This window comes from Notothenia rossii, assembly GCF_949606895.1.
Source record: "Notothenia rossii genome assembly, chromosome: 5".
Lineage (NCBI taxonomy): Eukaryota > Metazoa > Chordata > Actinopteri > Perciformes > Nototheniidae > Notothenia > Notothenia rossii.
Window position 1 is genome coordinate 53,046,218 of NC_136903.1, and position 16,469 is coordinate 53,062,686.

Here is a 16,469-nt window from a genome sequence, read left to right on the forward strand (position 1 = left end):
TGACAGGTAGGCCCGCCCCCCATGTGTGTGTGTGTGTGTGTGTTTGTGTGTGTGAGGGTGTGGGGACCTTCACTGATGTCCTCCCAAGGATGTGTGTGTGTGTGTGTGTGTGTGGGGGTGTGTGTGTGTGTGTGTGTGTGTGACACATTTTTACCGCCCATGCTGGACTGTTTATCTGTGCACTTTTCAACTGTATACAATACAACACAAAAATGCCCAGTGTTGCTAAGAAATAAGTTCAGAAAGATCTGAAAGCTCTAACAAAAGTAACTCTCCAGGTATTTCAGACAGAGTATGCAGATTCGGTCTGATCAGAACAAAGAAAACACCTTTTGCCTTCCTAATGTCACACTTTCCTCTTTTCTATGGCCTGTGTCTGTAGAGTTGGGGGAGACTTCCTCACCCCTTCCTTCCATCTCTCTCTCTCTCTGTTTCTGCTGATGTGTAAAATATACAAAATAACGTTTTATATACTTACTCTCTTGTTAAAAGGCGATGAAGTTTGCAGCGTATGCCAGCCATCAGTGTTCTAGTTTTAAGGCTTTGCATACCTCAAAGTGTGTCTAAAAGTATCTTGGCAAGAGAAAAAAAAAAAAAAAAGCCACAATTCGCCTAGGCCATTTAAAAGAAACCGAATTGCTGCTAAGAAATAAGTTCAGAAAGCTATGACTCCAGTGGAACACTGTTAGAGTCAAAAGTAACTCTCAATGTATTCAGACAGAGTATGCAGATTGGGGCTGATCAGAACAAAGAAAGCACCTTCCTCATCAAAAGTTAGTCACACAACCCCTTACTGTCACCCTTACCTCGTCCTATGGCTGTCAGGCCTTTTGGTGTGTGCGTGTGTGTGTGTGTGTGTGTGTGTGTGTGTGTGTGTGTGTGTGTGTGTGTGTGTGTGTGTGTGTGTGTGTGTGTGTGTGTGTGTGTGAACCTGGCCCTGCCCCCTCCTCCCCCCTTCCTGCCATCTTATCACTAGACAGAGGGGGGATGGGTTCTCTCTAAAACAAAGTGTCTGTAAAGGTGCCTGCCATCTCTCTCTCTGTTTCAGCTGATACTTACTCTCTTGTTAAAAGGTGATGAAGTTTGCAGCGTAAGCCAGCCATCAGTGTTCTAGTTTTAAGGTTTTGCATACCTCAAAGTGTCTAAAAGTATCTTGGCAAGAGAAAAAAAGCCAAAATCCACCTAGGTCATTAAAAAGAAACCGAATTCCACGTTTTACAAATGAACAGACACAAATGCAGACTTGACTACTTGGCAGTTGATTAAAGCAGATGTGTCCTTTTTCATCTCTCAAAGGTTTGGGTCCTGTTCAACACTGGGTACAGAAATATATTCAATATACAGTCATTTGTACGTAAAGATTTCTTAAGTTGTAAGCACTTAGAAATATACATTGATTGCATTTAAAGTGGCTGTAGACAACTTATCATAATGAAGTAATTGATTGCACAAATTTGTAATGGATGTAAAATAAAGACGACATTAGCATTTAAATTGGCTCCCTATAAGACTCGCTTTCTCTATGAAATTATGTCTGGTTCTGAGTAGTGGTCTCCCTTTCACAATAAAAAGCCCAAACACAATACTTTCTGAATCACTGCAAGAAGTAATGTGCTAAAATGCAAATACAAATAGCTTACAGTAGCTCCAAATTAGTTGAACAATCGGAAAACCGCAAGGACTGTGGAAACACCTACTGGCAAAGGATTGTGGATGCAAATTATGCAAAGAGGAAGAAAAAACATTCTATCTAAAGCTAGATAACACAATCTACGTATTGACAGCATGAGTACAACAAAAACAGTATGCATGTTGATGCAAACCACGATGTTCAGTAAACGATCAATCAAAATCGAAGGATCAAATGAATTTTTAAATGGAGCAGAAATAGAACTAGTCTCCCAGTGCAAGTATCTTGAACAGGGAGTGTCATATTGGACTCGCACTTGACTTTTTAAGAAACATATCCAGAAAGTATCCAATACCATTAAATTCAACTTGCAACATTTTAAACAAATTAGACCTTTTTCTTAACTGTCAATGCTGCAAAGTCATACCTCCACTGTATGATTCTATCCCACATTGAATACTGTTTTACAAACTGGTCGTTTGCTTGTGCCACACACCTGAAACCCATAGAACAGCTGTTCAAGAGAGCTATCCAGGTGTTTGACAGAAAGCCACAGTCATACCACCACTGTATCATCCTTGAAAATCACAATTTCTTGAGTTTTTGACATTTTTACATGTGTATTGAAATGTGCGTATTATACCCCCCACAGGTATCTCATAATTATGACTTTTTATCTCATTATTTCGACTTTTTATCTCATTATTTCGACTTTGTATCTCATAATTATGACTTTTTATCTCATTATTTCGAATTTTTATCTCATAATTTCGACTTTTTATCTCATAATTATGATTTTTTATCTCATTATTTTGACTTTTTATCTCATAATTATGACTTTTTATCTCATAATTTCGATTTTTTATCTCATAATTTCGACTTTTTATCTCATAATTATGACTTTTTATCTCATTATTTCGACTTTTCATCTCATAATTTCGACTTTTTTATCTCATAATTATGACTTTTCATGGGGATTTTATTTTTTTCAAGGGGCGGAAATGGGCTTCCATAAGTTAGCACTACATCAAAGCCGCCTAAAAAAATAAGTTTGTCTAAAATATATCAGATCGCGTCGAGCTGGATTACATCTTGGTAGAGCAAAATGCTTTCAGCATTCACACCCAATATTCCATAGCAGAAATCAAATGCTGAGCAAACATGCATAGTGCATACAGTTATGTGATTGGCAACTGTAAGTTTAATGAAACAAATGTGTGTATGTCAGTGGGCCGTGTTGTTAAAAAATGGTTTCATTTTGTTTCAGGTTAACGCAGAGTTCAAGCGGATTACAACTATGGCTCTACAGTCAAGGCTCCTGTCACAGCTTGACCTACACTCCGCAAGTCTGCTGAGGGTGTTCTCGAAAAAATCGGGGCAGCAGGGCAAGAAGTTAAAAGACATGGCTGCCATGATGACGGTAAGAACTTTTTAGCTGTGTGTATATGTGTATATATGTGTGTGTGTATATATATAATATTTCCTTTTTGGCATTAGGTCAGTCTAAAATCAATTACAATGGTAAATTATCCCAAAATGTGACCACTCCATAGGTTCAATTTGATTAAAATGTCCCTATAGGCCTATTCTTCGTTTTAATCCTTAAGGAAGACATCGATGCTGGCAGGGAGTGCCTCATTAAAGGACTCTGCATCTACCTCAATGAGGATCCTGAGGATCTGGTGAAGGAGTACATGGTGAGTGTGTGTTAAAGTAGTAGGCCACATAAAAAAAAAAGTTAGTTTGAACATGTTTTTAAGAATAAAAATAGCCTCAGTTAAAAGAACCTCATTTGACCAGATATACCAGACCATATTACCAGACATGTTACATAGCTGTCTTCCTGAAATTGATATTATAATTGGTTTTGTTAGAATTAACATGGTCTATCATGATTTGTGTTCTTCTGATTCCAGAGACACATTCAAATACTAATGCAATAGTCTTAAGGACAGCTCTATCCTCCTCAGGCTGCAGTATCTTCCGCCTGCGGGGCTTATATTACATTACATAGGGTGAATTATGAATCAGGAGTAGTACCTAATGCTTTGCTCATTAGTCTCCAGCATTTGGTGTCATTTCATTTCACCTGTTTATTCTCTCCAACCTTCTCCTCTTTTTAAAGTCTCTGATATATATATTACCAATAATAATTACCATTCACTCAATTTAATGTACAACCTACAATTTGTTAGCCAGGCTGGTGAAACCCACAGGTGAAAACAAACCAGGTATTCTTCTCCGCAAGCATTGTGCTAATTAGTGTAGTGCCACAGTAGAGTCTACCAGTATTGTCAAATAAGCAAATTGTGTCTTAATGAGGTCAGAGTAAAAAAATCTTATCCTTAAAGAAATAATTTGTCTTCCACCAAGACATGACTGAGGCCAACACACTACGTGAGGTAGAAGAAACAACAGTGGGGATCTATGTTTCCAGAGAGACTCCCAGCAGTGACTACTCTGATGTCGGAGTAATCCTCGAGGGTGTGGTGGTGCTTCAGGATCTGGAGAATGTGGCTCTTGCAGCTGTAATGCTGTTTGGACTCATGTATGCCCTAAACATGAATTACCCGTTGAAGCTCCGCAACACCTTAGAAGTTATTCAGAAGCTTATAATGGAGGTGGATGCATCTGACCTTTCAAGAAAGGCCCAAAACTTGAAGAGGAAAATGCACGAGTGAAGAGAGCTCACTGTCCATGTTCACTGTCCATGTTCACGGCTCGCTGTTCCTACACTGTTCTTGTAGTTGAGATGCAGAGTCTACATTCCTGGACTGAGTGGTGTGGCTGGTTCTCCCACCACCGCAGTTATTGATGCCTTATAAAAAGCAGGGGATGCTTTATTTATATATATATATATATATTAGGGCCGGGACTCAATTAAAAAAATTAATCTAATTAATTAGAGGCTTTGTAATTAATTAATCGAAATTAATCGCATTTTTAATCACATATAAATATTTGACCTGAGAACAGTGAGAAGCAATATTTTTCACATGGATTTTAGTATACCATTGAATAATGACTGAATACATAAGCTTAAGCAACAAAACATTGTTTATTTTTTTCAAGGTGGTACTTAACCTAAACCTACAGAAAAGTGCAATTTTTGCCATAAAGTGTAGCAATAGCATATTTAGGAATATAGTACATTTCAGAGATTCAGGTAGCCTATAGGTAGGTAGACCTTCTGTAAACTATAACACTTTGTTTTTTAAGTAAAACACAATACTTTCAAGTACATTCAGAACATTGGAAACCCTGACTATTAGAAAACATCTCTCTGTTGCTTCAGGTGCCATAACAGACTTTGTTGATTTACCAACAGTTGATTTAAAAATGGGTGTGGGTCCTTGTACTCCGAGTCGGGCTAACGTCCACGCTAGCTTCCACGCTAGTTGCTATATGTTTTGCATTGAGGTGATACTTGAGGCTTGATGTGCTGCGGTGATATGCAAATTCCTTTTTGCATAATTTGCAAACAACCTTGCTCTTATCGACGCTTCCATCCGTCCGTTTTTTAAAACAAAATGTCCCATCCACGGGGCCAACCAAAGTGGTCTCATCAGCTTCTTCGTTCACGTTTGACTATTGTTCAGTGTGGTTTGTTGTTGTCTGAAGTCATGAACGTTAGTTGGTGCTCCAGTATAATCGGTAGGCTACCCCTGAAACTCATCCAGTGAGAAACGTTCTGCGGTGCAAAAATAAGTGCGATTAAAATGCGTTAATTTTTGTGTAATTAATTAATCTTAATTAACGCGTTAAAGTCCCGGCCCTAATATATATATATATATATATTGTTTTTTTGTTTACGTTGTTATTGTTGTAACGAAATTGCTAAACGATATGTAAGGTCCTTTTTAATATTTGTACTTCTCAAATTGGAGATTCGTTTTGGAAAGACTTGAGTGATTATTTAATCTCCAGGTTCTTGAATAAAGGTCTTGAAACAAAACTTTCTAATCGTTTTCAATGCAAAAAAAGTGGGTTATGTTTACTTTTAAAATCTGTTTCATATTTACATTAAATTATATTTATAAATATAATGTATTACAAAAAAAATTACAATTCTGAAAACATGTAATAGACATGGGAATATTAAAATAACAAATATTGCTAGAGTTATGTGATCAAATAGTGTTGGAATAAAAGGGATTGAATTGTGTTTGAATAAAGTGATCAAATTGGGTTGGAGTAAAATGATTAAAGTGTTTAATTTACTTTATTGAAACACATTTCAATAACTTTGAATCAACACAAAGTACTTGCGTTGATTGGACATAAATCGTTTGTGTTGATTTAAAACAATTCTATTGGTTGCTGCCAAAGCAAATTATTTGTGTGCAACAAATGTCCACAATTAAATTGAGTAAATCCAATGTGTTCTTTTTTTCAGCAGCACATATGAAGAAATGGTACAGTAGTGTTAGACAATGCTTTCAGAAACATTTGGTTTTAGCATATAAGGTAACATAAGAAATATCCACTACATAATATGAAAAACAAAATATGAAATCCATTATTTGCCTCACTCTCAGGGAAATACTGCTGAATAAGGCTGGCTTTAAAAAATGGTTCGTTTGCTGTAACCCTACCTACTCAAAATGTTAGGCAAATAAAATATTTTGAGTAGACAAATAAAATAAATTCCCACAAAAAATTCAATATTTTTCCATTTTTCATGCAGATTTGATCATTTTCTAAAAAAATAATAATAATTTGCCTACCTACATGTACCTTAACCTACCATTTAAATTGTGTCACTTTAGGGGTAGCCTACAGTAAACAAAGAATATTTTAAGGCCAGCCAAAGTTTTCTGTGGTTCCATTCATGAACCAGAGCCCACAAATTCATGATGTAAGCTTTCCATGACATGCATGATAAAGTTACAATAATGTGCAATCACTTTGTGATACAGAAAAGTTCAATCAAAATCTAGTCAACCCTTACATTTTTAAGACTGCCCTAAGCTATGTGTGAGAGTGGTGAACTGCTGAAAGATGTTATCCAAACATTAATGCTCAGAACTAGTCAATCTTTTCATACATGCCTTCTACCATAAAATAATCAACCAGTTTTGATTCCGTTATGCTTCTACACAATGACATACCTTGTACTGTTAGTAGTGTCATCACAATCTTCAGTTAATGGCAGCCCCCATATAATTGGTAAAATTAAAATTAAAATCACTTTTACAATTGTTTTATCGAACAATGTTTTTGCGAAACTTTCGGAACATCTATTGTTAGGCATAATATATCTGCAGAATGATTTCTGTAATTTATACCAATGAGTGAAGGCTCCCTTAATATGGAATGGCATTTAAGCGAAAATTAAATAAATACATAAATAATTAAATAAATACATATATATATAAATATGCCAATGAAATACATTCTGAAATAAATAAATTAGGCAATAAATATGTATACATGTACATTTAAATACACATTTATTTATTTCATGGGACTTTTATTTCATAATGACACATTTATTTATTTCAAGAGACTTTTATTTCATAATGACACATTTATTTATTTATTTCAAGAGACTTGTATTTCATAATGACACATTTATTTATTTCAAGAGAATCGTATTTCATAATGACATATTTATTTATTTCAGATGACTTGTATTTCATAATGACGCATTTATTTATTTCAGGTGACTTGTATTTCATGATGAGACATTTCCATTCCTTATATGCAAATGAACGGGGCGTGGTTAGCTCACAGATCCAGCGACCCAGACCAAAGCAACAGCACCACAACGCTGACTCAATAGCTTTTGTTTCACACTCCAGTACTCTTAAGTGGTTTGCAAACTGCCAATAAACCAAACCGGTTCAAGAACCATTCTTGTGTTTTTCTGGTGCTTAACTGGTTCTTCTCTGGTCTTATCTGGTCCGCCCAATGCTGCTCTTCTGAGAGCAACCGCTTTGACAGCTCTCTCTAGTCTCTACTGGGAAACAGCTAAAAGTCCTTCTGGAGGTAAGCAACGCTACACAATTACACCCAGTCTGAGAGTAAAATATTTCTCGAAGGTTCGTTTTGCTTTCTTACAATGTTAAGTTAATGTTAACGTAACCTTAAGTTTGCTAGGAGGCTATTGTTACGAGCTAGCTGTCTTAGCTAACAACAGTTAGCAGCTAACGTTTTCTGCAGTTTGTGTTGCCCCTGAAAAACGTGATGTAGTTATTAAGGGTATGTTAAATTAACGTTATTTTACAAGTTGAGAGAGTTAAGTTGTGTTTAAAATCGTCAATGTAATGCATGTTAGAGGTTTTTAGTTGGACATGAAGTTAGCTAACGTTAGCTAACTCTACCAGGTTAGCATGTTAAGCTGTACTTTCTGTGGCAGCTAGCTTAATACAAAGAGGGGTTTTGTGCTTCATTGCAAACTTTTCTTTGTTAATCTACCTGAAATTGTAGGGACAGTTTGTTTCTACTCAACTATACAGACCATTGTTAAGGAGATGCAAAACATACTGTACATGAGTCGGGTCCAACATACCTTGAGTAATGTTACTTTGCTGCTAAAAATGAAACATCATTATCAGATGAGGATATCACCAAAGTGTATGAGTCTGTCAGGGATTTGATCTGCTCTCTGCATGTCGTACACACTGCTCTGGTATTACTTATCTTGTAAAATGTAAGTTTCGCTCTTGTCATCGTTCAGGCTTTGCATTTGAACTCCTATGCTATGACTGGTTGCGGACTTGAAGGGAACGCCTTCCTGACATCCAGGAAAAAGGTGAGATTCTAATACATTTGAATGCCAAAAGCAAGTAATTGTTTTTAACTCTTTAAATATGATTGTTTTGGGGCATTTCAGTTTTATTGGACAGAGGCAGTAGAGATCTACTGGAAACAGTGGAGAGGGAGGAGATGATATGCAGCAAAAGGCTGAGCCGGATGGTTACTGCTCCGTGCGGAACGTGTTCTATCAGGTAAAGCACTTTGGTACCCAGTTATTTATGGTATTGTGTTTGAATTTAGCATTTGGAATGTCATTTCCAACAGTGCACTATAAAGACTGAAAGATGTAAAGCTTGACATGATTTGTTCTTTTACTTAAAGAGCTTACGAAATGAAGGACAACACTGTTCTTATTTGGATAATATATACTATTATTAATGGGAAATCATTTGTCATTAATGACAATATGCCCGCTGTATTTATAAATTGTGATTTATTACAACTTTCCATGCTCGCTTCCGATGTTACACGACCGCTCCGGACCAAACAGCTTTCGCCGGTTAGTGACGTCACGCACGTCACGAGTAGAACACTTTTTGAATAATACACTAACTATATGGCTGATGTCGGACTCTGGCTCGGATATTTCGACAGCATAGACTCGATGCACTTTCAAGAAGAGGAGGATTTTATTGAAGAGGATGCCGGTGTGGTGGAATCAGATCATGCGGGCGAGTCTAACGTGGTGGAACCATACCAGTTTGAGCCACAGTATTCAAGTAGCGGTAGAGATACAGACGGGAGCGAAAATGGGGACGATGATCCTGGATTTGGCGGAGATCCGGTGCGGCAACAGAACACAGACTGGTATACATTTGACTTTAATTCATAGAGATTCTCAATAAATAGTAAATAAATAATAATAAATAGCAGACAAACTTGGCCCAGGCAACAGAACACAGACTGGTATACATTTGATTATAATTCATAGAGATGTTCATATATAGTAAATAAATAATAATACATAGCAGGCACATTGGCTCAGGCAACAGAACACAGACTGGTATACATTTGATTATAATTCATAGAGATGTTCATATATAGTAAATAAATAATAATACATAGCAGGCACACTTGGCTCAGGCAACAGAACACAGACGGGTATACATTTGATTATAATTCATAGAGATGTTCATATATAGTAACTAAATAATAATACATCGCAGACACACTTGGCTCAGGCAACAGAACACAGACTGGTATACATGTGATTATAATTCATAGAGATGTTCATATATAGTACATAAATAATAATACATAGCAGCTATATAAGTACAGTCCATTTACCATTTACTGTTATACATTTGATTATAATTCATAGACACTTGGCTCAGGTAACTGCATCAGACTCTGCTAGGCTTGGAACTCACCACAGAAGTAGGTCTCCTCCTAAAAATGCAATTATTTCTCAACTATCTTTTGTACATTTAGGTGTACATGTGAAAAATGTACAATCATGGAAACAATTGAAGAGTGCCAATGCTGCCAAGAAAAGGATGTCATGGTGGCCAAAATGGAGGAATTCAATGAATATGAGGGAGATGATGCAAACATAACCTGCGTAATAGATCACCCAGGATTCCAATCAAATTGTCTGGATGTTTGGGTGTTGCAGACAGCCTACCATCATTATTCAAAGAGGGACAGACAACAAGCAGGTGATCAGCCACGTAATGAGTAAGTTACTTGTGTTCACAAATTTGTAGAGCTCAGAAATTTGATGTATTTTTGGGAAGTCATTTTTTTGGGGTTATTATTTTTGGGTCACTCTGGCAAAGTTAGAATAAATAGATAAATAAGCAAATAAGGTGGAAGTGATTACCAATTGACATTTATGATCTTGTATTTTACAGAATGTATCGCTATGTGGCATACCGCCAGCTAGTGAGATTTTGCTGGGGAATACTTGGTAAGAACCACAGAATCCCACTGCCATCATGTGCCATTAAAAAGATCCAGGCGACGTTTCCATCTGACATCTACACGTCGTAGTATCCAGCACTTGATTAGAGTCAATAACAAAACTGATTGTCAGTTCAGTGATTAAATCTGCTTCTAAACAGCGCAACAGCCTCTCTCTTGTCTGGTTTTTCCCATCGACTGGTGAGTGGATCTGGGACATCGAAAGGTTCCTCATCGACATTGTTTTCGCACAAGCGTAGAGTCTCGGTCAAGAGTTCGGTAACATACTCTGCAAAAAATATGTTTTATAATCAAGAATTATATACTATATTTTCTAGTCCCCCAATTATGCATAGCATGCCCTGAGGCACTTTGCATAATTAATCATTGTAGTTGAAACTGTACACTCCATTCTCACATAGCTCAATTTTCAATATTTACACAATAATGTTGTCCAAGATTGAATGTTTTTCATTAATTTGGTAAAACGGTAAAATTAATGTTATTATTCTCTCACTTTCACTTTTCTTACCATATGTAGCTGCTGTATTCACACGTCTAACTACATTACCACCTTTCTTTGCTTTGGGGAATTTCACAGTGTATTGGAGTTGTCCTGTACTGGTTTTGGCATGCTTCCCGTCAGAGTTCTCATTGTAGTGCAGTGCTGCTAGGATCAACCTACAAAATAAATAAATTTATTGTATAGAGAGAGAAAGAGAGAGAGAGATTTCATAGGGATTTTAGCATTTGCAGGCCATTTACATGCACACAAACCCATAGATCTCACTACAGGAGAGGGGAAACCCCCAAAAAAGAAGAACTTGGCAAATAGATAAATAAGCAAATAAAGTTGAAGTCTCTAGTATTTTCTGATGAGATTCATATTATACTTTACCTGCAATATATGCCAGTGTACGAGTATGCATACATCTTTGAGGCAAACTGGTTGACTATACTGTGGTATACTTCCACCCCGTAGGTTTGCTGTGAAGGTGACATCTTCTTGACATCTCTGACAAAAGCTTTCTGGCTGACAACTTTATTCAGCTTTAGTGCTGGCACTGAATCTGAAAATAAACAATCAAAAAAGGATATAGGATATACGATAATAGAAAAAATATTAGTTCTTCACTGCATATCATTTTTCTTTACTGAAGACACAAAAACATTCCAACACAACATTTGATGAGTGGTCCATTGTCGTAGAAAATATTATTACCTGCTTTGAGACATTTTTTCTTGCGGTTCTGAGCTGCAGGCAGCCGACCATGGGCACATTTCTCGAACACTCTGCCATGTTTGGTGTGAATGTTTATAATGCGGTTGTTGAGGGACAGCCATTTTTCAGCAATCATTTCTCCATTTCCATCCGGAGTTGATACGGCACACCAATACAAATGGTTCAGAATGGATTGTATCCATTCCCCAATATCGGTACATTGCTTGTCCTTTGCAAGCTTTACCAGTTTTTTTTTTAGGTCTATAAAATAGAAAGTTCAGTATTTTTTTTTTTTTTAATTGGAGTGAATTGGAGAACTCTAATTCTACTATAGTTAAAAAAATTAACCTACTTCTTGCAAGGTGCCAAACGTCGAACCGATGGTCCACATGTTCTTGGTTTTCCTTCAGCCATTTGTTGATCTGTGTGTGTCTGTCTGTCACAATTGTCTTCATTACGAGGTTTTCACTCTCCAAGAACTGGACACAAGCCCCTCTTTTTCCATGTGGACACTTGAAGGGACTTCATTACTCTGGAAATACATTCAGAACACACATCATATTTTATAAAGATGGCTATCATAGAGCATTTGATTTTCAGCGGTCATATTTGTGAACATGGTTAATGCTTTGAGCTTGAAATGCATGGGCCAAAAAAAAACACTCCTGAAATTATATTTTCTTGGGTTCGATAGAAAATATTCTCAGCTGTGTTTGGCAATAAAGTATTTGGAGGAGGCTATTCATAACATAGGATACATTCACTAATACTGACCTGCACTAATTGAACATCCAACACCTTGTTTATTGTGAGGTCTTGTATGGTATAGGATCCATACTTGGCACAGTGACCAGGGCTATCACAGCGTCCATCCCCTCCTAACACCAGTTCTTTGTGTTTGTTCATCTCCTTCAGTTTCTGCACAATGTTGTTCCGATTCTTGGTCCAGACTGTCTTGATTGCAGGTTGAAGGAATTTCTTCTGATGATTCAGAAATGTCCTTGTTGCGATGGTGTAGCAGTTGATGGATTTCAGTACCCTCAGCACTTTTGTTGGTGATGTACCCGCAAAAAGAATTCCTGCTGACAACAGCAGATTTCCAGCAGGAGTTTTATCAATTAAAGGTTGATTCTGCCATGACCTGTGAGAAAAATATATTCATTCAATTTTCTATAGTACTATACAACCTGTATGAGTATTGTTAGAAATTAAAATCAATGTTTTAATGGGGAAATGTAGTTTAAACATGCCGTCAGTTTTAATGCTCTTTTATACTGAAAAACGAGAAATTATTGTGCACAAGCAGTTAAGCTTTTATTCTGAAAATCCTTCATCTACGGTTAGCATTTAGAATGTGGCTAATATACGATTTCCTAAAGAGGTGAATTTAGTAGCGAAATGATATGGAGTGGTGCAAACCGAAGCCTACTGATTTAACACTACAACTATAGATGTCGAGATACTACCATGCTGAATATTAAATGAAGGTACAGTTTATTTGAATACATTATTGTTTACAGACGAGAGTAGCATGTGACAACATCCGGAATGACCGGAAACCAAACGAGCCGAGAAGTATTTTTTAGAGTATTGATTACAGCGTTTAGAATGTGTTAAATGAAAAGTGATGAAAGAGAATATGAGGAGAAAAGGCGTGTTAAGCATATATTGAATGTGAAAAGAACCAATCCTCTGTTTAAATGCAACAACGGACATTGGAGACGAGGCGAGCCGGCAGGCGGGGAGGAGCCAGCAGAGGATATATAACAGCACCGGAGGAGAGATCCACCTCTTCTCTTCCCTAACGAGGAGCGGATCACAGCTGTTTGTCTGACTGAACAATATCATGCTTGTGACCAACCTGCGCCTTTTTTAATTAAAGTACCCAATTGAACTTTCACAGAGACTCCATTTAGTCTCCTTTTAAAGCTTCTCTCCTGGACGGGAGAATAACGAACACAGTTTACAATCTGGTGACCCTGACGTGATCCCGCTAACCGAGGAGAGAAAACCAACCGGCTGTTTCCTGGAGACGCTTGCAGCCATTCGACACACAAGAGCTCAAATCAATCGGTAAGAAGATGCCTGTTATGACAAAGATTCTTCACTAGTTAAACTAGGCAAAGTTAGATTTGTGTGTTTGACGGCAGCCGGCGGATCCTGAAAATAGCTGTGCATTTTAATGTTAAAACAACCCAAATTGATAAAATAATCACTCTAAAACCACGAGGCGTTGTTTTGTCACAAGCAGGGTGAGTTCACACTTTCTTTTGTTCCATTAACCCTGCATGCTATTAACCATGTGTGGGTGTTACATTTTAAATATAAATGTGTGTGGACATTGTACTTCGGATAGGTGCCTTGCTGTTTTCACGTAGGTGTCTCTTGTTACGTTCCTAGTTAGTTAGTCTATGAAGTAAGGGTATATAGCCCATTTGACGATTTTTGTTAAGATCTGGAGACATAGCAAATCGGTTAAGGGCCGAGTAAGTGAAAACCAGCAGGGCATAGTGAATCAACTCAGGGTTAAGTAACCGAAGTCAGTGCTTTAAAGAAAGTCCTTTTCAAGAAAAGGCTTGGTTAAGGTCTAAGCCTTTATCAGTGGTTAAAACTGTTCTGTTTTTAAACAAGATATTGCAGGTGGGTTACGGTAATCGGAATTACAACAGCAGTGCAGTAATAAGACGACGGTCTATTATTAGTTGCTGATAGGTCTCCATATTGGTCCCGGTTTGGCGTGTCCAAATAGCAACAGTTAACCTTAGTCGACTATAAAGTCAAATATTACGTGAACAGGTTTATAGCTAGTGCGTAAGGGTTCCTAACTTTAAGTGATGATATCAATAAGATAAAGCCCATAGTCGACTATAAAGTCAAATATTACGTGAACAGGTTTATAGCTAGTGCGTAAGGGTTCCTAACTTTAAGTGATGATATCAATAAGATAAAGCCCATTTTGTTCATAGTAAACTAGATAGAAATGTTGTTATTTTAAACTAAGTGTTGTTTTGGCTTGGATTTCAGGGTTTATAATACCACACCAGTGGTTTACTTTGTTACGGTTCGTTTAAAGATCACCTCGCCATTGTTTAAACTCCCACCTGAGAGCCGCATGGACAAATCTCTTTGTCTACAGGTCAGAGTTCGAAATAATCGGGTGCCATCTTGTTTACACCCCACATGTGGAAAAACAAAGACAGGGCAATCGCCATTTCGTGAAATGCAAATTCAAAGCACTCCTTTCTTTGTTCTTATGCAGCTGGTTTCACTCCAATGAGGCATTTTCCTGACCTCCATCTTGTGAAGAACGAATAATACTTCTGGTCACAGTTGGAACTAGAAGGCTGTATCAATTTTTGGATATTAAAGGGAAGGATTGTTGTTTTTTCAAAGTTTTGAAGTATTGCTGCTGGCAAAAGTGTATTGGCGGATTATTGATCTAATTCTGCTGGCAAATGTGTTTTGGCGGTTTTTGAAATATTCCTGGTTGCAAATGTGTTTTGGCGGTTTTTGAAATATTCCTGGTTGCAAATGTGTTTTGGCGGTTTTTGAAATATTCCTGGTTGCAAATGTGTTTTGGCGGTTACGTGCTGTGTTGTTTAACCATAGTGAATCACCATACCATGTGAAGTATAATTTTAAGTGTTATAAATAAACATAAGCTTGATCGCCAGAATAGAATTGCAAAAAAATAATAAGATGAGAAACTTTACATAATAACATAACCTAGACTGTAGAATATTCAAACACCACTTTATTGAAGCTAACACAAGTTGAGACATTTGCATAATTTTATACACTTCGGTATACACTGTAGACAGTGGATTTAGATTTTTACCACAGATTTCTATTTTCATATTTCAAAGTCAAAACCATACTGTACACTGTACAATTTTTATTTTTAACAATTTAAAATTTGCACAAATTTTATATTTTAATTTACTTTAATAATATTAACCACAACTAAAAAAAAAAACTAAAAAAAAACCCTGATTTAAAGTTAAGATTGGATGACATAGGATATTATTTATCAGGAACAAAGGTGCTAGTCGGAGGATTAGTGCTTCAATCTTTGATAACTTCATAATTTCATTCGAATAGGAAGAGAACATGCCACTTAAAGACACTAAGTTGAGACCAGACGCAGAGCCATGCACAACTGCAGATATTAAGGAAAGGGTAAAAATCAGATCAGATGATACAACAGTTCCAAATCTTAGACGGAAAACATGGACCCAATATGAGAAACTGTTGGAACAGTGGCAAACGAGAGGACTGTTTCCAGCAGATAATCAGCCTGAACCAACGAAAGCCCATAGAAAATCTGTAATTGACCATGAAAATGGAGAATACCTGCGAGAGCAACAAGCATGGATCAAAGCCGGACAACCCTCCTGGTATGGACCTGCAAAGATTGCTATGAACAAAGCGGAGATAAGAAAAGTACATGTTACAAGTCTGATGCTCCATTTAAAGTGTTCTGTAACTGGGACGGCAAACATGTACGTCGTTCAAAAACCAAATCCGCTAGAACAGGAACCCACAGCGGAAAAAATAGAAGAAGTTCCAATAATCCAAACTCCAAAGCTCTATCCAGACCTGCCTCAGAAACCTCCTCCTTACATAATGGAATCAGAACTGTTCTTTCAAGCCTCAGTACAAGCCCCAACTTGTAATGTTTCAGGAGGAATATTGAAGTTCGACGATGTCCCCACAGAAAGAAGTGTTAAAGAATTGGACTATGAAGTAAGAATGCTACACAGTAAATCTGACCAGCTGCGGGAGATTTTCAAACACGAAATGCAAGAATTGAAGGACATGACTAGACAGCATCAACTTCAGCGAAACACATTACGAACACCTATGTCATTCCAGCCCAACAAGAAACCTCCCAGTGCTGAGGCATCATCAATGGCAGGTTCGGACATGCCGATTTTCTCTCTGCTACTACCA

The 16,469-nt window shown here is 37.2% G+C and overlaps 1 protein-coding gene across 2 annotated transcripts; it reads left to right on the forward strand.

Moving 5' to 3' along the window:
* The first annotated feature begins 7,419 nt into the window (after positions 1-7,419).
* Positions 7,420-10,381, forward strand: LOC307041143 (uncharacterized protein). 2 transcript variants are annotated; one of them, XM_079684471.1, is made up of 6 exons: positions 7,420-7,621; positions 8,313-8,387; positions 8,469-8,583; positions 8,883-9,199; positions 9,824-10,050; positions 10,246-10,335. In XM_079684471.1, the coding sequence occupies exons 4-6, from the start codon at positions 8,949-8,951 to the stop codon at positions 10,275-10,277; spliced, it is 510 nt and encodes a 169-aa protein (XP_079540597.1). In that variant the 5' UTR covers positions 7,420-7,621; positions 8,313-8,387; positions 8,469-8,583; positions 8,883-8,948; the 3' UTR covers positions 10,278-10,335. The 2 variants fall into 2 exon arrangements, 1 of the variants encoding a protein (XP_079540597.1); XR_013808705.1 differs by having other exon boundaries at positions 8,883-10,069; positions 10,246-10,381.
* Positions 10,382-16,469: the final 6,088 nt, after the last annotated feature.